This window comes from Sander vitreus, chromosome 12 (genome assembly GCF_031162955.1).
Source record: "Sander vitreus isolate 19-12246 chromosome 12, sanVit1, whole genome shotgun sequence".
Taxonomy (NCBI): Eukaryota; Metazoa; Chordata; class Actinopteri; order Perciformes; family Percidae; genus Sander; species Sander vitreus.
Window position 1 is genome coordinate 29,882,322 of NC_135866.1, and position 23,218 is coordinate 29,905,539.

Sequence of the window (23,218 nt, forward strand, 5' to 3'; positions counted from 1 at the left end):
CTAAATTGCCCAAAAAAATTCCCCGGACATCGTAACTGACAAGGGAGGACCGGATCTGGGAAGGAAGATGGTTATAGTGACCTTGTAGTTTATCAGTTCAAACACAGGGCCTACGCTTCGTCTTCCAGACTCTCTGTCTCAGCAGTTAAGCAGGATCTAATCAACATGATAAAATAGGATAAACTGTTTTTTCAATAATGCTGAGAAAAAGCTATGTGTTAACGACCACATAAGAATTAAAAGGAACAGTGCTTAAATGTCATTTTTGCCATTACACTATCTATCTCTCTATCTATCTATCTATCTATCTATCTATCTATACTACTTAACGCTTTTGCAAGGCACTATTTCCGTGTCACATTCTCATTAGGGGCTGAGCCTCCCCTAAAGGTCTGATCCTAGAATGAACTGAAATAAACAGAAACATGCACATAACAGAAATACACCGTTTGTGTTTATAACAGGATTTAATGGATGATAAACATTCATTTGTAACTTCACACAAAAACATTTTCACTGACACTGGAAAATATCGGACAATATGCAAAATACTGTAAAAATGTAATCTCAAACGCGGTGCATCAACCGGCCCAAAAAGGGCGACTAACTCATCGTCCAAACGTTGCAAAATGTAGACAATTTAGTGATTTAAACACAGTGATGAACACTGGAAGGAACACATTTAGTCACATTGATTTATTCATCAGATCGATAATCTTCTTTAGCGTCTAAACTTCAGATAAAAATCTAGTTTTGCGCGGCGTTTGGTGTTTAATTTTTTACAGTTTTCAGACTTTTTTAACATGAGTACATTACAGTGGAATAAAAACAACAGATTTAATAAGTGCCGTCACAAGCAGAGTATCACATTTCCATCTTGGGAAACAAGTGCAGTCGATCAAAAAGAATATATATGTGTATATATGTACAGTACATTACAAACAAGAGCTTATCTAAAAGTTTGATTCCTATTAAATGTGTTTTTGTCACAGACACGTTCAGTCTTGTGCAGGAAATTCTATATTTTACAAAGTACATACACATATAAAAGAAGAAAAGACACTAACATTGATCATTTAAAGCTGCATCAGCATGTTATTGGCCACCAGGGGGCAGAAGAACTGACATCTTATTTAAACGTCTCATTGGAAGTTGTGTTTGTGTTCACCCGGAGCACGTTCAGTCCCAACACGACGTAGCAAAAACGTTTATTTAAAGGCCCTGACACACTAACCCGACAGCCGACCGTCAGGAGGAAAGCCAGTCGGACTGATTAGTCTCCCCGATGTCCAAAAAGTGCCTCTGAACACACCGAAGTGACGCCGACTTAATGTAACACGTCTTTATAACAGCAGATGAAAACGAAAACCGGCAGCTGATTGGACGAATGCGTCACGTGGGTCTGGCTTCTCCCGGATTTTACAACTGAGCATAATGCCGGCTCATTCAGAATACGATGTCATATTTTACGAAGATAGTTCACTGAAACGTGTCTTCATTTCAGATCGACAAAGGTCAGTTTAAAAGATTTTCGTCAGATTTTGAGAGGCTGTTCGTCACGCTAACATAAGTGCACTGATTCGCTAATCAAGGGCTAGCACTCCACCAATCAGATTGGTCATTGAGTCCGACTGCCCGCCCTCCGACCCAGCAGGTCAAAATGAAGGCCGACGGCTCCTCCGACGGACGACGGCACGGAACACACCGAACAGACTTGAGTCACCGACCTCGCCAGAATGTCCGACGGCCTCTGGCCGATTATCGGGTTGGTGTGTCAGGGCCTTAACCCTTGTGTTGGCTTCGAGTCAAATTTTTATATCAGAAACATGGGTTTCCTTTAATCCAGGATTCGGCTTCAGATTCGGACGAATATTGGGCTTTTTGACGGGGTATGGTTTCTGCATCGGTGCATCCCTAAAACTAGTAATAAGTTGGTGTTAGTGGTGTTAATACATGGTGGTGAAAAGAAGCCTTAAACATTAAAAAATCCACCAAAAAAATTTGCCAAAACTGTTGGAAAAAAAAGCGTCACAAAAAGTATTGATTTGGAGGATGACAAGTGACTGTTTGAATGGTAGACAGCACAAGCGTTATACTGAAACGGGGGTGCGTTGAACACCCTGCTGCCTTGTTAATACCACAAGGTTTATGTACACGTCGCTGCTGATTGGCTAACATCTCCAACACAGCCACCAAAACCAGAAAATAAAAATACCTCAAAGCTCGTTTGACACCGTCCAGAGGAAACATGGCGTTTAACCCGAAAATGAGATTGAACGTGCCTCTTATGAATCCAATATTCACTTTCCTTTTAGCTCTGCTTTGGTCTCCACCAAATCCTGAGAAAAACATCCTCTATATTATATTTCTTTAGCCATAAAAACCAAAACTAGAAGCTAAAAAAAAGCTTCTCAGAGCTGCAGAGTTCAGCATAATTTGATCCATTGTTCGTATACAAAATATTGATAAGTGCAGCTATAAATGCTAAGTCATGCAGAACTGTGTTAAAAATATTAGTAATATAGATAGATTTCTATTCATTAATGAAGTTTTATCATTTCCTGAATCGTCACATTTCCACACATTTGGCACTTTGAGTGAATACAAACAGACGATTCAGAAACGTATAAATCACACATAAAAAATAGAGACATGTGACTCTTAAAGGGCCGGTCTGTGACTCTTAAAGGGCCGGTCACACCAGAATTTAAAAGGGGCGAAATGTTGTTTATTTGTCTAATTCTTTGCTACATTTAAATAAACATATGATCCCGCTAGCATGTCAGCAGCTAGCTTGGCAGTTACAGTAACTTTATTAGCCCTACGACACACATTAATCTTGCTGAGTCACTGTCTGGTGTGACTGGATATTAACCCTTCATGTTACACATCTGATGCCACGTTTACGTCATACAGGACGGACGGTAGCGATGGAAAAGCTTCCCGTGTTTATTACGACTTGTGTTCACGCCTTTACCTCAAAAGACAGACTTTGGTAAGTGTGAGGCATCCAGGCACTTCCGTATTATTTAGCGCCAAGTCGTAAACATTGAAGCTTTCGGAAAACAAATTCCCAGTTTCCCCGGTTGTGATTACAACTCGAAACAGTATTTACTGAAATCTGAAACTGGTATTTACGGTAATTCTTGAGCCTGTCCGCCCCTGAAAAACGCCCACATAAGTCGTTTGTTCAAGCAGCGATTATGACTCATATTTTACATTTAAAGTGGCGGCGCCCTCTAGTGGTCGTAGTAGTTCTGACGGGAGCAAAGCAGGAAGTAAGGTGACGAAGTATAAGAGCGCCAAATGTCCTGGTAGCGAATTTACAAATCCTACAATGGCTACGCCAAGACCCGCCCTTCAATCACTACTATTGGCCAGGTGTCCATGCTTACGCAAGGTGACGTAACCCAATTTGTACACGTTCTATCCCCTGACCAATCGGCTATCCTACAAGCGGCCCATATCGCCGTATGGTTTGGAGGACTGGTTGTTCCTATTAGACAAAAACGTGACATGAACAGAATTGGGGTTTTTTTTGCCTAATCCATTCAGACGATCTGGAACATGAAGAGCAAAAAATAAGTCACTGAAGTTCAGTTCACAAAAACACACATTTAAAACGTTACATTTCACTCAGAAAGAGCTGATTTGTGAAAAAAACAATACAAAGCACAGCTCATCTCTTCCTGCTTCAGGTTTGCTAAAAGTCTTGGCGTAGTTTGAGGCCCCAAACATTGATTGATTGAATTTGAAAAACGTTATAAAGTCCAAACCTTATAAAGCCATACAGTACTTGCAGTTTTACATTTCTTAGTCGCAGCATCCTGCCACACTTCTTCTGATGAGGATTATCTGCCTGATCCCAAAATGTTGCTCCCGCCTCACAGCTTATTGTTATGTTTCTTCCATTTTCTGGAATTATTGCTCCCTCAGAAAGTACAATCCCTGTTTTCCAAATAAGAGTCAGATGTGAAGAAGTATAAACCTTCACATAGAAGCAGACCTGACTCACACAGGAGTTGTAAATATGTGTCGGGTTTTCCTGCCCGTGGTGCCAGCTGGGTGGAGTTTGTCCCCAACAACGTCAAAAAGTTTTGGCAAATGCCCGTGTTCACACATTCAGGCCCTATTTTAACGATCTACGCGCACGGCGTCCAAATCCACTTTTGCTAGTTTGACGGCGGAAAAAAAGGCTCTGTGCGCCGGGCGCATGGTTCAAAAGGGTTGTACTTAGTGTCTTCATTAATCAGAGGTGTGTTTTGGGCGTAACATGCAATCAACCAATCAGAGATCATCTCCCATTCCCTTTAAAAGCCAGGCGCATTTGGACCTTGGAGCATTGCTGTTATGATGGAGGATCTGCACCGTAATATTTGTATTTGTAATCTTCTGCATGTGTGTGTGCTGCTGTGCGTCCCTGTGTGTGTAACAAGCATAGTGTGTGCGTGCTGTGCACGAGTCTAGGATCATTTTACTAATGCTCTGTTAAAATAACAATGAAATGCTGCGTTATTGACTTTAGACCAGGTTTTTGTTGGTCAATGGTGCCATCACTTCCCGCTGCCTCAAGATAGCAATACTCCCAGAATGCACCTGAACACACCTCCCTGTAAGACCAGCACGCCCAGAATGCACCTGAACACACCTCCCTGTAAGACCAGCACGCCCAGAATGCACCTGAACACACCTCCCTGTAAGACCAGCACGCCCAGAATGCACCTGAACACACCTCCCTGTAAGACCAGCACACCCATGGGCCACAGATGGGCGCAGGTGCATTTTCTATTTAAACGACGCGGGCGCTCTCAGGAAATTGACAACTGCGTCGGTCTTAAACTAGACTTGTATCGGGCTTTGCGCTGCACCGGGTGCAAGATACAGTGTCATGTGTTCAGACAGACAGTTATCATGAGCACCGTGTGTGAACAGCCAGATGTACCAGGAAACATATATTTCAAGTGAACTCCACCCGTCTGCTCCACGCTGCAGGATAAATCAAACACTGAGAAGTATCTCCACGTAACGCTGGAGCAGGTCTAGGTTTCATGTTTCAGCAGCATTATAGGTTTGCATGCAACATTACCCTGGATTATTCTGTGTTTCTGCACTGCTGGCTGATAGAAAGGCACTTTGACCGCTGAAGAGTTTTACTCCAAAATGCTGCAGAGAACAACTGGACCTGAATGAGATGAGTTGTTATTTAAAATACAGAAGATTCAGGAGCTTTATTTCCTGCTACTTATAAAGCTGCACAACAGAACGTTATAAAAACTGGATTTATATCATCTTCTGACTTTGTTCATCAAGTTTATTTTAGCTTAAAGGCATCTGATTCGTTTGAATTCATCAGAATGAGGTAAGGTTATGTAAATGTGAGTCGTTGGCCCCGCCCATCAACCTGTCAATCAAGTCCCTTTATAGGTAGACCCTATTTTTCTGTGTTTTTGTGTGTAAGTGACTGATGTGACTGGAATAACAATCTTTGAAATTGGTCCAGTATTTAGCGAGAACGCTGTAACCAGCAGCCACACACCTGGCTGCCATGTAACCCTATGGGTTTTTGGTCAATTTGGTCCACTAAAAGTTCTGTTTTTGCTGCTGACAGACTCAGATTATTATTCTAAGTGTCTGACAACATTATGGAAAGGATCCCTTCAGAGAGAGCTCTTTAAAACCTCTTTGAGACCTTTCTGTTTAACCAGAAACAGCTCTGAAGTCGCTAGCGCTAAACCCACCAGACTCCATTTAAAAAAACAGTACTTTTAGCGTGTATAGAGCCAACATATTTTCACATGTAAATCTGTAAACTATGTGTTTATGTCAACCAAAACTAGAGTTGTGATGGTTGGAAAAGTAGAAAGACGACCAAAAACGGCTTTTCATAGTTTTATTTTGTTTCTGTCGACTTTAAATGAAGTGTATTTGACGATGCTAAAATGACTGTTTATTTACATGGAGTCTGGTGGGTTTAGCGAACAACATCAGGTCCAGGTTTTAAAAAAACAGTAGTTACATTTTAACAAACTAAACGTCTCCTTCTTATGATGTATTTACTGACATAATAAATTATCGTTTTGTACCGACAAAACCCTTTCTTGTCAGAACTCTATCCCGGAAACCAGAGTTTAGATTTTCACAATAAAATCTGAGCCGGTGCAGCTTGATTTTCTTTGTTAGTTTCATTTTGGAATAAAAGTCTTCATTCAGTTTCCTCAGGAAAATAAAACGGCGCTTATCTTCCCGTGGTTACAACTTCCAGGTAGATCAACTAGAACTTCAGGTGAGCTCTTATTTTGAAAAGAAGTGAGGCTTCCGCTGGGTTTGTTTCCAGACAGTTCAGTCTGATGTTTGGATACTTTGGACAGCCCCAAAAAAGCCAAGTTCAGCTTTTTAACAATAGAAAGATTCACGTATATATTTATATATATAAAAATACACGTTACATTTGGATGTTTTATATTTGATATGGATACTTTTCTAGCTAAACTACAGTATCTTAAGTCACCATGTTAATGAGCTCCTTCAGCTTTTTAACAACAAACACGCCGTCTGATTCTGCTTTTAAACTTTTTATACTCCGGGAAAATCCAAAGCATGAAGTTGGTGAAACGTTTTATGGTTCAAACATTATTAAAACATTAACCAACATCCGAAACAAAGTCTCAGCTTCATGTTCAACCTTAAAGGTCCAGTGTGTGGGAATGTCTCCCATCTAGAGTTGAGATCACATATCGCGATCAACTCTCTCGCGCCACGCAGTTCAAAGTACGTATTACAGCTACGGTAGCCTTCACGCTTCAAATCTGGATTTTGAATACGTGTGGTCCTCCATGTTCCCTTCTTCAAACCAGCCGGGGGCCGGGAAGCTACGATGCCCGTCAGCAGCATTAGCAGCAGCTGTGAGCTTATCATGTGACAGAGAAAACGTGAAAGGTGGAGCAGTATGTCCTGTATGTCCCTTACTGGCTTAACGTATTTCAAGATGGAGCATGAATATGGAGCGTCTACCCCAGTTCATGCCAATGCAAATGTAACATGTCAAGCCAAAAGGAATACTTGATACTTGAATTGATGGTGGAGGTAAATATTCATGAAAAAGGACAAGTTAGTGAACGGGGAACACAGATGTTGATAATGAACAACTAAACACGTTACACACTGGACCTTTAAAAATGTTGATCTTCCCGTTTTGCTTTGAATTTAAAGCTAAAATGTTGAAAATACGTCAGCTTTAAACAGTTTTATAAACTTCAGCCCGTCCTGTCGACGCATCTCAGCGCAAAAACACATATTTAGAGAAAGATTTACATTCAGAAAGTTTCCATTTGCAGTCAAAGCGTCCGATAGGTGTTGCTGAAAAGCGTTTTCCGGAGCTCAGTGTAACTTTACGTGCAACTTACATGCAAATACAGTTAGTGAGATATTTCTACCGAGTCCCGTCAGAGCTTTTCTGTCACTCTTCCAGTTTCACATCGCAGACTTTTGGAGACTGTCGCTTCTCTCACTCGTTTCTCGATGTGATATCCTGAAAAACAGAATGACTTGGTCAGTTAGGCTATGTTCACAGTTGGCGTCTTTTCTTTTTTTTTAAGCTGCCAGCGTCTGTTTTACGTTATGATCCTAGTGTGGAGTAAACCGTGTTTTCAATAAAGTCCTGAGAGCTTTTTTAAACACCACAGCCGACTGTTTTTCTGCAGCTCAGAGCGTCTTTTTGAAGAACATTTCTGAAAAAACTATTAAAAATAAATGCTTTTTTGACAGCCGACCAATGACAAGCGGGGTAGCCAGACCTGTCGTTTCCATAACAATAACAAAAAATGGAGTCGGAGCACAGTGAGTTATACTGTCTCTGTCTCTCTCTCTCTCCCTGTCTCTCTCTCCCTCGCTCTCTCTCTGTCTCTCTCTCCCTCTCCCTCTCTTCTTCCTCTCTCTCTCTCTCTCTCTCTCTCTGTTCTTCCTCTATCTCTCTCTCTCTCTCTCTCTCTCCCTCTCTCTCTCTCTCTCTCTCTCTCTCTCTCTCTCTCTCTCTCTCTCTCTCTCTCTCTCTGTCTCTCTCTCTCTCTCTCTCTCTCTCTCTCTCTCTCTCTCTCTCTCTCTCTCTCTCTCTCTCTCTCTCTCTCTCTCTCTCTCTCTCTCTCTCTCTGTTCTTCCTCTCTCTCTCTCCCTCTCCCTCTCTCTCTCTCTCTCTCTCTCTGTTCTTCCTCTAGCTCTCTCCACCACTTTGTTTTATCTAACGTTAGCAGCGCTCCACATAGCGCTCTGAGATACTGTAGCAGCAGCTGTTGTTATAGCAACAAAAGACGCTCTCGGCTGCTTTTTGGAACCAAAACGCTGGCAGCTTTTAAAAAAATGTTTTTACTACAAAAGTGCCCTAGTCACATTTGTCTTGTCAAAAAAAGACGGCGAGTGTGAACGTAGCCTTGGAGTTGTTTCTTCGCTGCCAGTCGACAAAATGAAGAGAAACTTGTTTGATTTTTGGACTCACCTCCGTCTTCGCCCGCCTCCACTCGCCCATCGGGCCCGACTTGGTCAGAACTGAAAGAGACGAGAAACAAGTTTGTATTAGCCATGTCACCAAGAGGGTCCGGTACAGCGTGACTATCCTAACGGAGATCCAGTTAACACTAGCTTCACAGCGGAGCGTTCAGATCCAGTCCAAGCAGCGACAGTCACGTGTAGCAACTGTGGATGGGCGAGGCTGGCTGCTGAAAATCAGACGCTTTGGCGCTCATCATTTTCCTTTGGCGCTGGCTAAAATCTCTTTTCGGGGGCGCCAAAACTTTGTCTATGCAGGAAAAACCCTGCAACAGATCCAGGCTTTTCCCTGCCATTATAAGTCTTCGTTTTTGGCAGCACCTAAGCTGAATTAATGTGACAAGCGCCAAAAACGTTGCATCAAATGCACTAAAAGACTTTTCTCAGATCTATTGATTGTAGTTCTTCAGCAAGTTTTGTTTTTTTGTCATTTATGTATTAAGTGCTCTAGCTTTTCCAATAATAATGGTCCAAATTTATGTCAATTTACACATTTCTTTTATTTCTAAATATCACATTTGCTTGAGGAAAGACCCCTGAACCACTCCGCCAAATCTGTGCACCTAAGTCTTCCAAAAACCGAGGGAAAACACTGAGGTCCATCATATTTGACCGACAGAAACATAAAACAGTTGAACCCGATGAGAGACTTACGCATACATGTTGAGATCGCCATGAACACGGTGGATGTGACGCTCGTGCTCCACAAGAGACACCTGCACGAAGAAAGAGTCAGAAACATTTCAGGGTCGACTCCGAACACGTGGAGAAAACAACAAGACTGAGGATTCAGGTCAGACTATAATTCTCAACGCTGAAGCTCCTTAAAGCTGCATTCTGTCTAACGTCCAGCAGGGGGCGACTCCTATTCTGAAAGGTGACTCACACGTCCGGTATGCTCGCCGCAGCCGACCTGTCGTGCGCAAATGTGACGTCATGGGACCGCCGTAAGTATTTATACTCACGCGTGGTGGTCGCGACACTAGTTGTAGTCTTCTCCTGAACAGAGGTGCACTAATCATTGACATATATAAACTGGACCACCAGGTCCCGTGTCTCTGGATGGAGACCAGTGAAGGATATTAGAAGCTCTTTCCCGGTGATGGCTGAGCGTTACTGAGCAGCCTCCAACTGAGCTTGAAGACGTAGCTGTGACCTGAGTAAACAACGGCAGAACCGGCAGCAGCATTGCCGTCAATGCTTGGATTTGATTGGATGAGCTACTTGGTGGGATCAAGCCTTTCATTCACCATAAAAGAACTCCTCTTAACCCAGTAAGTTTACCAGAGAGACTAGCAGTCACTCTGAGAGTCCTGGCATCCAGTTGTCCTGAAACTCGTCCATGCTTCCTGTTTCTGGTTTGTCGTGCGCCGCTGAAATAAATAGAGTGGTGCGAGCCCTCTGGTCGCGCACTTAAAATCCTGACACGCCAGCGAGATCTACATCATTTTGACATCACATTGGCGCGCGACATGTCGACTGCGGTGACTGTAAAAAGGCCTTAACTTGTACCAAAGTCATTTTCTGGGAAGATATCTGTACTTTTACTCAAGTATTCCTTAAAGTACTTCATACAAGACTGTATACAAGAAATAATGAATAGGATAGAAAACAACAACATACTTAAATAGTATTTATAAAGTTGCACTTAGTGTGCTATAGTAATGAGTCTTATCCAAGGTTCAACGCTAAGGTTTTATTTCACTTGTCCGGTCGGGCAAGTTAATACAAATACTACTTGCCTGAAGTCAGTTTTTACTGGCCCCTATACAATTATTTTTTACATAAATACGGAAAAAAACTCGGAAAAGCATCGGAAAAACACCCGTCAAAAAGTGTCAAAAATGTCTCACTTGATTATTCATTACATGTTTAGAATAAAGTAGAGAGCTTGAAGAGCTGTGTACTGTAGTTACGGAGTCAGTATTAATGTGTGTTAGTGTGTGTGAAAATAAGTACTCAGATGATCTGATTAATACATGATGTTTGGAAATAGAAAAGTTTTACCCTGAGTATAGAGCGGTGAAGATGAAGATGGCGAAGATGAAAAGGAGAAGGGTCTTCATCGTTAACCCTGGAACACACACAGAAACACGTCAGAGGAAACAGACATTATAACGACCTATATAAACCTTTGGGCAACAAGCAAACTAACGTCCGAAACTACGGAGCCTTGAAGGGGACATGACATGACTTTCTACTACTACTACTTTCTAGTGTGCACAAGATACTTTCTGGTGTACACAAGATATTTTCTAGTGTACACGAGATACTTTCTGGTGTGCACGAGATACTTTCTGGTGTACACGAGATACTTTCTGGTGTACATGAGATACTTTCTATTGCGCACGAGATACTTTCTGGTGTACACAGGATACTTTCTGGTGTACACGGGATACTTTCTAGTGTACACAAGATATTTTCTGGTGTACATGAGATACTTTCTAGTGTACACAAAATACTTTGTAGTGCGCACAAGATACTTTCTGGTGCACACGAGATACTTTCTGGTGCACACGAGATACTTTCTAGTGCGCACGAGATACTTTCTAGTGTACATGAGAAACTTTCTAGTGTGCACAAAATACTTTGTAGTGCGCACAAGGTACTTTCTGGTGTGCACAAGATACTTTCTAGTGTACACGAGATACTTTCTGGTGTGCACAAGATACTTTCTAGTGTGCACGAGATACTTTCTGGTGCGCACGAGATACTTTCTGGTGCGCACGAGATACTTTCTGGTGCGCACGAGATACTTTCTGGTGTACACAAGATACTTTCTAGTGTACACAAACTAAATAAAACTCATCTGAACCAGCCACTGGATTGGACCTTCCACACCGACGAGCAGGCAACAATGTCCCAGTTTACGCGTCCAGGAGGCTCGGACAGCTGTTGGGTGCGTTGTCGTGGACACCAATAGCCACTTTTCTGGAACCGCTTGGGCGACCGACATAAGTCCGCACCGGACCGATAAAAAAAGGTGAATCAAAAGGTGAAGCAGCTCACCTGCGGGCTCAGGCGAGGTCTGGCAGCAGCTGTTGGTGTAGAAAGGTGAGGGAGGCGGGACTTCAGAGAGGCCGCCTAGCGATTGGGTGAACCGCTCCGTCGATTGACAGATCTCAGAACAAATCTCCTCCTGGATGAGCAGCGTCGGGGGCGGGGCCACTTTGTCGGGAGGGGGCGGGATCTCAGTGTGGTCTGAAAGAGAGAAACGTACATTTATATTTATGTATTTTCAGTAACACGGAGCGTCGGCTGTGTTACTCTTCCTGAAAACTTTATATTTTCATACATCGCTATGTTCACGTGTGTACATCCTCTTACATAACATTATAGGTCGTAGGTTTAAAACTCCCAGCGGTTTAATCATGTGACCTTTCTATTTAACGTAACTGTTGTAATGCGTAAGATGTTAGGGATCTTTCATGCCACTAGGTGGCGCTCTTGTGGAGCACTAGTTTCAGTACTCCCTCACTACGGTGTGTTAAGCAATGTGTACTTGCTAGAAGAGAATGCTAGTTCCGGGCTCTTGTTGACTGTTGTTTTTTCGACCAAGCTACTACAGTAACGGCTGCCGTTTTAAACACGTAGCTGACAACGTGAAACAGAACTAGATATGTTTTAGGCAACATAAATAGTAAGAATTAGTAAAACATCAGGGATTAAAATGAGTCGTGTAAAACGTTCCTATGGGACAGCTTTCATTATCTACTGGACAGTTGGTATAAACTTCTGCTTTTAGCGAAGCGATGTTTTCTGTTCCAGTGGATTTAGGAGAAGCTTCTCACAATTACACAATGGTACAGAGAAACAGTTCAGGTTTTTCCTATGGAGGTTTTTCCATACTTCCCCCACCTCAACCTGCCTTCTTACCAGGACATTTGGCGCTCTTATACTTCCTCACCTTACTTCCTGCGTTGCTCCCGTCAGAACTATTACGGCCACTAGAGGGCGCCGCCACTAGAAACCTAATTGTTGGTTGTTATGAGCTGCATCTTAGCCTGGAAATCCAGACCCAAATCTGAAAGATTAAGGGTCTGGCATTGAGTAATGAAAATGGCCCAACTCGAGGGGCGGCACCAAGCATGCATTTGAGAATCTCACTGCACGCAATTGGATAACACTACGACCAATCACAACAATACACGGGGTGACGTATCCTGAGCCCCATACGCTTAGCTACCAGAGGAGCTAACTGGTAGATTAAACTCTTAGCTACCAGAGGAGCTAACTGGTAGATTAAACTATTAGCTACCAGAGGAGCTAACTGATAGATTAAACTGTTAGCTACCAGAGGAGCTAACTGGTAGATTAAACGCTTAGCTACCAGAGGAGCTAACTGGTAGATTAAACTGTTAGCTACCAGAGGAGCTAACTGGTAGATTAAACGCTTAGCTACCAGAGGAGCTAACTGGTAGATTAAACTGTTAGCTACCAGAGGAGCTAACTGGTAGATTAAACTCTTAGACTTGTGTGACTCTGTGTGTGTGACTGTGCGTGTCTGTGTGACTATGTGTGTGTGTATATATGTGTGTATGTGTGACTATGTGTGTGTGTGTGTGTGTGTGTGTGTGTGTGTGTGTGTGTTAAAATGAGGAAACTTTCTGCAGGACAGAATGAATTGTGGTGTGATTTGTGTTGCTGGCCCTTTAAATATGACCTCATCTCCCTCCGTTACGCACCGTAAGTGAAGCTGTGGCTGAGGTCCAGCTCGGTGCTGTTGAACCAGGATGACTCGTCCAGCGGGGCGGGGCTTTCTTGGCCCGTCCCGGTCCAATCCTGGTCCCTGTCCTGGTCCTGGTCCTGGTCCCGGTTCTGTCCCGTCCTGAACACGCCTCCGAAGACTTTCTGGTCCAGCCAGGACTGGCAGCTCTCCGTCACGTCACTCAGCAGGCGAGCCAGGGCGCCGCGAGGTCGCTGCCGCCTCCGCCGTCGGAAAACCCTGAGAGAAGACGAACAAACAGGAAATGACCAAGACGTTCATCCAGATTCATCGATTTTTTTCTGGGATGTTTTAGTCACATTTTTCAGGTTTTTTGTCACTATTTCTGACGTTTTTTGTCGATTTTTTCCAGCGATTTTTGGGATGTTTTTATCGATTTTTTTCTCACGTTTTTGAAGCTTTTTACAACATTTATGTCACTTTTTTTTCAACGTTCTTTAGTCATTTTTTTTTCAAATACGATCAAATTCAATAAAAGTAGAGAACTGATGATTTATTTGACTTGTGAAGAGCGTCGTAGGGAAACAACCACGTTATTTCTGAATGTAAACATCAGGACAGTCAGCTCAAAGTGCAATGTGGATTCTAAAAAGTACTAAATAGAGATCTTTATTACTATTATTATTATTACTATTATTATTATTACTATTATTATTATTATTATTATTATTATTATTATTATTACTATTAGTATTATTACTATTACTATTATTATTATTACTATTATTATTATTACTATTATTATTATTATTACTATTATTATTACTATTATTATTACTATTATTATTAGTATTATTATTATTACTATTATTATTATTATTACTATTATTATTAGTATTAGTATTATTATTACTATTATTATTAGTATTATTAGTATTATTATTACTATTATTATTAGTATTATTAGTATTATTACTATTATTATTATTACTATTATTATTAGTATTATTACTATTACTATTATTATTATTATTATTACTATTATTATTATTACTATTATTATTATTAGTAGTATTATTATTATATACAACCCACGTTTGGGTCCGTTTGGTATGAGAAGATTAACCAAATCGTCAGTGTTTAAACCTGCGGGATCGTCCATTTTGCAACAGAACAAAGAAACTTCTTCTAATGTTGATGATGAAGCTTTCAATAACACGCAGGTCTCCTAGCAACCGTGACAGATGACATCACAGTCTGGATCCCGAAACACGGCAGGCGTCACACGGGAAGAATTTACAGCTTTTAAACCTGCTCGACATGTGTTCACCGGCTCGCTCTGAAGATGACCTCATCGCTGTAAAGAGAGGGGTGTGTATGACTGTGTGTGTGTGTGAATGACTGTGTGTGTGTGACTATGTGTGTGACTGTGTGTGTGTGAGACTATGTGTGTGTGTGACTGTGTGTGTGTGTGAGACTATGTGTGTGTGTGTGTGTGACTGTGTGTGTGACTGTGTGTGTGTATGACTGTGTGTGTGTGACTGTGTGACTATGTGTGTGTGTGTGTGTGTGTATGACTATGTGTGTGTGTGTGTGTGTGTGTGTGTGTGTGTGTGTGTGTGTGTGTGACTGTGTGTGTGTGTGTGTGTGTGTGTGTGTATGACTATGTGTGTGACTGTGTGTGTGTGTGTGTGTGTGTGTGTGACTGTGTGTGTGTGTGTGTGTGTGTGTGTGTGTGTGTGTGTGTGTGTGTGTGTGTGTGTGTGTGTGTGTGTGTGTGTGTGTGTGTGTGTGTGTGTGTGTGTGTGTGTGTGTGTGTGTGTGTGTGTGTGTGTGTGTGTGTGTGTGTGTGACTATGTGTATAGTAAATCAGTTTGAAAGCTCCTCTGACCTGACGAGGTTCTCCTTGTAGGACACGTTGGTTTTGCAGGGCGTGAGCGACACGTTGCCGTCGTCGTCCCAGGAAAAGCTGTCCTCGGTGACGCTGTAGTAGCCGTTGGTGAGGAGGCGCGGCGAGCGCCGGCAGGAGCACGGATCGCCGCCGTCTGCCGACGAGTAACAGACGTACGAGGAGTCGGGAGAGAGGAGAGACAGGTCCAGGCTGAGAGAGACACAGACACGGCATTATAACACCAGGCCGACGGGGAGCGCTAACACTTGAGATCTGTGTGTGTGTGAGACTCGGTGTGTGTGTATGTGTGTGTGTGTGTGTGTGTGTGTGTGTGTGTGTGTGTGTGTGTGTGTGTGTGTGTGTGTGTGTGTGTGTGTGCGTGTCTGTGTGTGTGCTGTGTGTGTGTGTGTGTGTGTGTGTGTGTGTGTGTGCGTGTCTGTGTGTGCTGTCGTGTGTGTGTGCTGTGTGTGTGCTGTGTGTGTGTGTGTGTGTAGGGTCGTGTGTGTGTCGTGTGTGTGTGCTGTGTGTGCGTGTGTGTGCGTGTGTGGAGAGTAGTGACAGGTCCAGGCTGTGAGTGACTAGCATGATGTGCATGTCGTGTGTGTGCTACTTGAGATCTGTGTGTGTGTGAGCTGGGTGTGTGTGTGTGTGTGTGTGTCTGTGTGTGTGTGTGTGTGTGTGTGTGTGTGTGTGTGTGTGTGTGTGTGTGTGTGTGTGTGCGTGTGTGTGTGTTCTCTGTGTGTGTGTGTGTGTGTGTGTGTGTGTGTGTGTGTGTGTGTGCGTGTCTGTGTGTGTGTGTGTGTGTGTGTGTGTGTGTGTGTGTGTGCGTGTGTGTGCGTGTCTGTGTGTTCTCTGTGTGTGTGTGTGTGTGTGTGTGTGTGTGTGTGTGTGTGTGAGAGTGTGATAGTAGCCATTCTTACCTCTGACAGGAGTGATTGGCCCGCAACCTTCGTTTTATTGGAGAACCTGAACAACAGACCATATAAGAAATCATCATCATTATTTTAAATGATTACCCGTTGACTTTAGGAAAGATGTTTCCAAAAGACGAAACAGTTAAACAAATCAACAGTAAAAACACCTTGACCATAATTTTCCTTTTTGTTTTTTACTTTTTAAATTCCCCTTACAATAAATACTATAAATATAATGTATTTAAATGTTGGCTGGGTGAGTTTAGCCTTCGGCAGGAGGCGACAGTGTGCATGTCAGTTAAAACACAAGACAAAATAAGAGTTTACTTGCAAAAAACACTGAACAAAACTATAAACTCAACACTTTTGTTTTTGCCCCCATTTTTCATGAGCTGAACTCAAAGATCTAAGACTTTTTCTATGTACACAAAAGGCCTATTTCTCTCAAATATTGTTCACAAATCTGTCTCAATCTGTGTCAGTGAGCACTTCTCCTTTGCCGAGAAATTCCATCCACCTCACAGGTGTGGCATATCAAGATGCTGATTGGACAGCAGGATTATTGCACAGGTGTTCCTTAGGCTGGACACAATAAAAGGCCACTCTGAAATGTGCAGTTGTACTGTACTGGGGTCCGAAAACCAGTCAGTATCTGGTGTTAGGGTGAGGGTAGACAGATTTGTGAACAATATTTGAGAGAAATAGGCCTTTTGTGTACATAGAAAAAGTCTTAGATCTTTGAGTTCAGCTCATGAAAAATGGGGGCAAAAACAAAAGTGTTGCGTTTATTATTTTGTTCAGTATAATAGTTTTTCTCAATTACATTGTGTTTGTGATCATTAGGAGCCAAACATCTTGATCAAATTTTGGGTAATTGCACAGCCCTAACATACAGGTAATAAACACCACACACACACACACACGCACACACACACACACACACACACACACACACACACACACACACACACACACACACACACACACACACACACACACACACACACACACACGTATGAAACATGTCTGTTCTGTGAAGCCGACTGTGCTTCTTATCAGCCTGAAGAGCCAGAGAACATTCCTGAGCTCGGCCTGGGAAACCACTTGAGTAAACGTACGCTTCTGAGCCGCCGAGCTGACGTGACGCTGATAAAAAACTCTGCAGGAATGTGACAGAGAGGACGCCGCACGTTTGATCAAATCCATCAAATGTTTGCAGGTTCAGAGTGTGCACAGCGACAACAATAAGCACGAGTGTTTATTGATTTCAAAATACTTCTTTTGGTTTATTAAGCCCTGAACGGTTTGGGGCAAAAAATACAGTTCTGATCTGCTACTATACTATGAACCAGCCAGACGTCTCAGGTGGTCTGGGACAGGTCTCCTTGTTGTCCCCAGAGTCAGAACTAAACAGGGGGAAGCAGCGTTCAGTCTTTACGCTCCACATATCTGGAACAAACTCCCAGAAAACTGGAGGTCCGCCGCAACTCTCAGTTCTTTAAATCAAAGCTAAAGACATATCTTTTTGATGTTGCCTTTCTTTAAATAACTGTTCATTTATTTTACTGAACTGTAACCATTATTCTCCTATTTTATCTGTTTTTTTTGTATTTTTAACTGCTCTTTAATGTTTAATGTAAAGCACGTTGCCTTGCCCTGCCTTAACAGAAAAGTGCCGATGCAGATGTGTTGTGTGTGTAGGACGTACGTACTTGTAACGGCTCCGGAGAAGAACAGAGCCATGTTTGTCTGAAGTCGAGCTAAGTCTTCCGTCGATCTGTGAAAGACATCAGAAAGCCGACACCAGCAGTGAGAAACACACAGTCAACACACCCCGCGAGCACACACAAACCAACAATGTGTCACTGGGACAAAACTGTGGCCCATTGGTTCCTACAAAAGTGTGGCCCATTGGTTTTTTAGATTTCTTTTTTGATTTCTTCATTTAAAAAGGGACAACGCAACATGTAAATGTGCCAGATGTAGCCATACAGGCTAATCTTCATCTGCAGTACCTAGCAGGTTGATGGCTTAAAACAATAGATACGCTACAACAATACAACACATACACATAAAACAAGAAACACATAGGCATAGACAAGTAAAATGACACAACAACTATTCCAGATCATGACCACTGGCAGGTTGATGACATGAGAAAAACATAACACAAGTACCATACACAGTAGACACAGGTAAAAGTGCATAGACACACATTAGGACGCATCAACAACCCATAAGCACACACAGAGACACTACTATAGCGATAAGACCGTTAGAGTTAGGGTTAGGGTTCATGTGTTCATGACAGTGTCATGTCACTCTTATGTAGTGCAGGATATTTATAAAGTTTCTTAAGCCGTACCTTCAAACTCGTCCCTGCTCAGATGTCGTCGTGGCCTCTTCAGTTATTTCAGTTGGTTTCGTGTTGTGGTTCTCTCACATCCTGCAGCAGCAGCAGCAGCAGCCTGGGAAAAAAATGCAGAAGAAAGAAAGAAAGGAGAGCAAAACAGAAGGGCTGTGACTCTGAGCTCATGTTTCCTGTTAACTCTGTGTCTGCTGGGAGGAACTTGAACTCCGACAGACTCTCTGAAGCCTCGGTGGGACTGACTGTAGAAGTAAAGTCACGTGTTGTTTTCCTGTGACTTCATGTGCACGAGAAACCAGATGACGGGGAGACAGACTGCACCTCGAGGTGAGAGATGTGAGTTACGCAGCTAGTTTTTCTGGATCACAAAGCTGGATCACTTCTAACCGGGCTGGATCCCCAGGGTGAAAAATAGGAATTAGGGCTGCACAATTAATCGCAATGTTATCGAAATCGTGATATGGACTAGAACAGAATCCAAATCACAGAGGGGCGCAATATTTGTTAAAGGCAAAATATGTGTCAAACCGTTGTGAATGAAGTATTGTGGGGCTGCAGAGACGTCCCGGCCTACAAATCCTATCCTACACGCTACAGAAAACAATCGTGGGGCGACCTCTAGCTCACCCAGTAGAGCGTGCGCCCCATGTAGGCTGAGTCCTTTGCAGCGGCCCGGGTTCAACTCCAACCGGCGGCCCTTTGCTGCGTGTCATCTCCACTGTCTCTCCCTCCTTTCCTGTCTATCCACTGTCAGCATCGAATAAAAGGGAAAAGCCCCAAAAAATGAGAATAAAAACAAAAAACTCTTTGTTTGGTACAGACCCTCGCAAAAATCACACTATAATCATTTTCATTTTAATATTTGTCAATGAAAATGAGAATAATGAGATAAAAATCATCATTCCCTCCAATATCATGAATCAAGTTAAAGAAATGATCAGTTCACTACTTTCATTGAATTTGGGTTTTTTATTCAATTTCATAGCATTTAAAAAAAAAAAAAAAACGATAATGTTGATATGAACAACAAAAACGCAGAAAAAAATCGACAAAAACTTTGGAAATAATGACAAAAAAATTTGAACAAAAAGTGACAAAAACGACGAAAAAAACGTGACAAAGAAATCAGGAAAAGCGACAAAAGTGTCGAAAAAGACGACCAAAGAGTTGGAAAAAAAAAGTGGTTTTTTTCAAACTCTTTTCAGCATTTTTTTTCCACTTTTATCCAAGTTTTTTTTTGGCACTTTTTTCCGATGTTTTTGACCATTTTGTTCAACGTTCTTTTATCATTTTTTTCTTCTTCAAATGCCATAAAATAGAATACAACACCCAAATGCAGAACAGTTGTGATATAGAAACTTTTTGAGAATGGGTCACATTTGACCTGAGGGCCACTGACACGGACACTGATGAAAAAAAGAGGCTGAAAGTCTTTATGAGAAATTTCCTTGAAAGAAACGCCTAAAAGTACCTCAAAATAATGCCCATAACGTAAGATTGCAGCTTGTTTTGTCTCGCTCCATACTGGACCAACGTAAGATTGTTGTTCCCATCAGTCACTTAGACACAAACACATGGAAAACACAGGGTTCAGGTTGAAAAACACTGTCTACCCAAGTTCCCAAATTGGAGAAGCCAATAAGTATATTTTCAAAATGTGTTCAAAGGCTCAAACTCTGTCACATGAATACTTAAATATCTGCCCTCTTTTCTAAGAGTGTTCTCCTGCTGCAAGTCCGTCAAAGACCTGACATCGTTCTGTTGTTGTGTTGAATAAAAGATAACTGGGTCAGAGACTGTTAGGAGGCAGCAAACAGAGACTGTTTGTTACAGTGAATGGAGGAGGGGGGGCTTCCTCTGTAACAACTGTAGAAAGCTCCTCGTGGTTTCAAACTCCACTAACGGTCTAAAGCCGTGCTGGACTGAACCAACAACATCCTGATGACTCAGCTATTAGTACATCTAAACATGGGATGTTGGCCCTGAGGGTGGCACTGGAAAAGTCATGGGTTCATTCAAATCTTAAGGGTTCAGTTAGCGTCCACTAGAAGTGCTGTTTTTTTTGTTTTTTTTGTATCCCCCCCCCCTCATATGTGTCACATTGGACCCTTCCCACTCCTCGTTTCCCAGCATCCCTTGCAGCAGCAGCAGCAGCAGCAGTCTGTTGGATGGAGCTGATGATGTTGGAGGAAAATGCGTAGCAGGAAACAGAAAGATGGATCAAACCATTTCACCATCAGCAGCTCACACACACACACACACACACACACACACACACACACACACACACACACACACAGTCCTGGAGTGTCTCTACAGTACTTTAAAAAAAAATAATATTTGTATACGAGATTACAGAAGTTAAATCACTTGTCATTTAAAGCCTTTTTATTCATTTTCTGCCCTGTAATGTTGGTTTAGTGCCACTTATGGTATGTGTGATGCTCTATTTTGCCACTTTTCTGTCAATATTACTTTGTATTTTTAAATAATATAGATTTATAATATTCCTACTATGTGTTTAAGCTGCTCTGAAGTGGATGTATTAAATATTCTACCCTTTTTAAAGGTATTTTAGTAATATTTGCAACGATATGAATGCCTCATAGTGTGTTTATTGTCCTAACTATTCCACTAAAACACTACATCTTCTCTATATTCTTCATATCGTGTTTACATTGTGTCCATATCGCTTCAAGCTATTTAACTATATAACATTCCTCAAATATTTCCATGATAAAGTCTGTTGGCATCGTCCTGCAAGTATTACATTATTATGAGAGATTAGAATATGTATTGCACCTCAGGAAATAATACTATTGAAGCCTGCATTTGTCATGCACACTAAGGAAGGAAGTTATTTCATTTCTACTCAAATAACAGCAAATAACTGAAAGGAAATGTTGATTTCCATGAAATCAAAACGTTTTAAAAAAAGATTTAAGTTACTTAAAAACGTCCAACAAATTAAAAGCCACTTGTTATGTTCTTGTTTTCGTATTTTTGTTATGTTGATCTCAGCAGAATCTTGTGTAGAAATCCAGACAAAGAAATAACGGGACTGAACCTGAACTCACCAACGGGTTGTTTTCCTCCAGGTTTCTCCGCCGGAAGTGAAGAAAAAAACAGCTCTTCTTCCCGCTGAGAGATTAAACTCTTCGTTTCTTCTTTTTTTTTTTTTTCTGGACTTTAGTTTTTAAAATCTTTTAATTTGTGGTTCAAAGTGAAGCTCAGTGCTCCGCAGCTGTCACTGAGCCTCGCCCAGCCCACACACAGGAAACACCCCCTGCAGCTGTCACAGGAAAACACCAAACAGTACAGGTTCCGGTCAGGACTTTCAAAGTAAAAGCAGGAAGGTGAGCGGTAGCATTTAATCCTTGTGTTGTCTTCCCGTCGACCGAGTGGTGTAGTCGAGGTGATACGCAGTTATACGCAGTATACCCACTAAGAAAGCTCCGGGATTTCCATATACCCACTTAAAAAAGCCCAATGACCCGCAACGACATACTTCCCATTATATTTTTGATATATTCAGAATTGTCATCTGTGTTTTTTTTCTTCACGTAGGCTAAATAAAGGTATTTCCCCGTAAAATTGGTGCATAAAAGTGTATCAGAATGCAGGAAATGAAGTCTTTGACGCTGAAAACTTCCCTGGGGACCATTAAACATTAACGAGCAGTTTAAACATTTAAAAACATTTGTTACAGAGAAAACGTAAAAGCAGCTAAACTAGAATGAAGTTACATCTACACTACTACATTTTCCTTTTTGAAGCGGACAAAATTAGTGAAACTGATAAAAAAATATTAAATACATTACTCTCAAATACAAATAAAAGTCAAAGAAGATATATGTAGTTATAGGTATTATTATTATCCATCAGTAAAGGGCCCAGCAGCTCTCTTATCTGGGAACTAGACACATGTTTTAATGGTCGGACTGATCTCATGAAGTAGCGTATGTACGACACGCCAATCCGTATGCCATTACTGGCGTGTTATCAAGACGCATACTCACTTTTTAGCGTGTTTATCAACGCCGTTTGGCCTCCATTACCTTGCGATTGCGTATGAATTTGAGTAAAACACAGGACATTCAACCAGGAGACCGGGGATCATGTCCCGCGTGTCACGTTTCCTAAACTCAACTGTCGCTAACTCCTCGCGATAATACGCCAAGTGGCGTGTATGTTTACGTCCGCTGTATACAGCGTAGACAAAGTGGGCGTGTTTGTTTACGTGAAGTCATGATGTCACGTTGAAATGGTTAATAACTCACCTTTTCTGAGTGAATCCCAGTTTTATTTTGAAGGAGGAATAACAACACTTCCTGTAAATGCTAGACTTGCTTGGTGCAGCTTTTGTAATCTGAAGAAATGACATTTTCCCCAAAACTCCGCAGCAGAGTGAAACAATCCCCGTGGTAGTTTGTTTAGTTTTTTATAGAAATGTTTGTCTGTTTAGAACATTTTACACACATTGATGCTGTGCAAAATCAAGGGGCAATTTTTTAAATACTAACCATCCCTTCGATAAAGTGTCCAATGGTTTCACGTTCAGATTCAATCAGTTTGTTTAAATCTCAGCTACGTAAAAGAGAAAAATGAACGATCTCCTGATTGATTATGAACAGGATGAACAGATATATGTGATTATAGATTTCTTTACAAATGTCCACAAAGAGAACAACGTTTGGAGGATAAAGGAGGTCTGGTGGTTCTGGATACAAATATTAATCAAACATTTAGAGAGCAGAGAAGTTTCCATTTTAAGTTCACACACAGTGTGTTTCACTATCTTTGTGGGGACCCGTCATTGACATAATGCATTCCCTAGCCCC

At 41.8% G+C, this 23,218-nt stretch overlaps 1 protein-coding gene across 1 annotated transcript; it reads right to left on the reverse strand.

Annotated features, from left to right (window-relative positions):
* Window positions 1-448: 448 nt before the first annotated feature.
* Window positions 449-21,670, reverse strand: tmem71 (transmembrane protein 71). Its single transcript, XM_078265104.1, has 11 exons — window positions 21,455-21,670; window positions 18,375-18,477; window positions 17,722-17,786; window positions 16,016-16,061; window positions 15,096-15,305; window positions 13,224-13,483; window positions 11,548-11,739; window positions 10,546-10,612; window positions 9,193-9,254; window positions 8,489-8,538; window positions 449-7,528 (listed from the first exon to the last, which is right to left on the reverse strand). The coding sequence occupies exons 3-11, from the start codon at window positions 17,750-17,752 to the stop codon at window positions 7,505-7,507; spliced, it is 942 nt and encodes a 313-aa protein (XP_078121230.1). The 5' UTR covers window positions 17,753-17,786; window positions 18,375-18,477; window positions 21,455-21,670; the 3' UTR covers window positions 449-7,504.
* Between the last annotated feature and the right edge of the window lie 1,548 nt (window positions 21,671-23,218).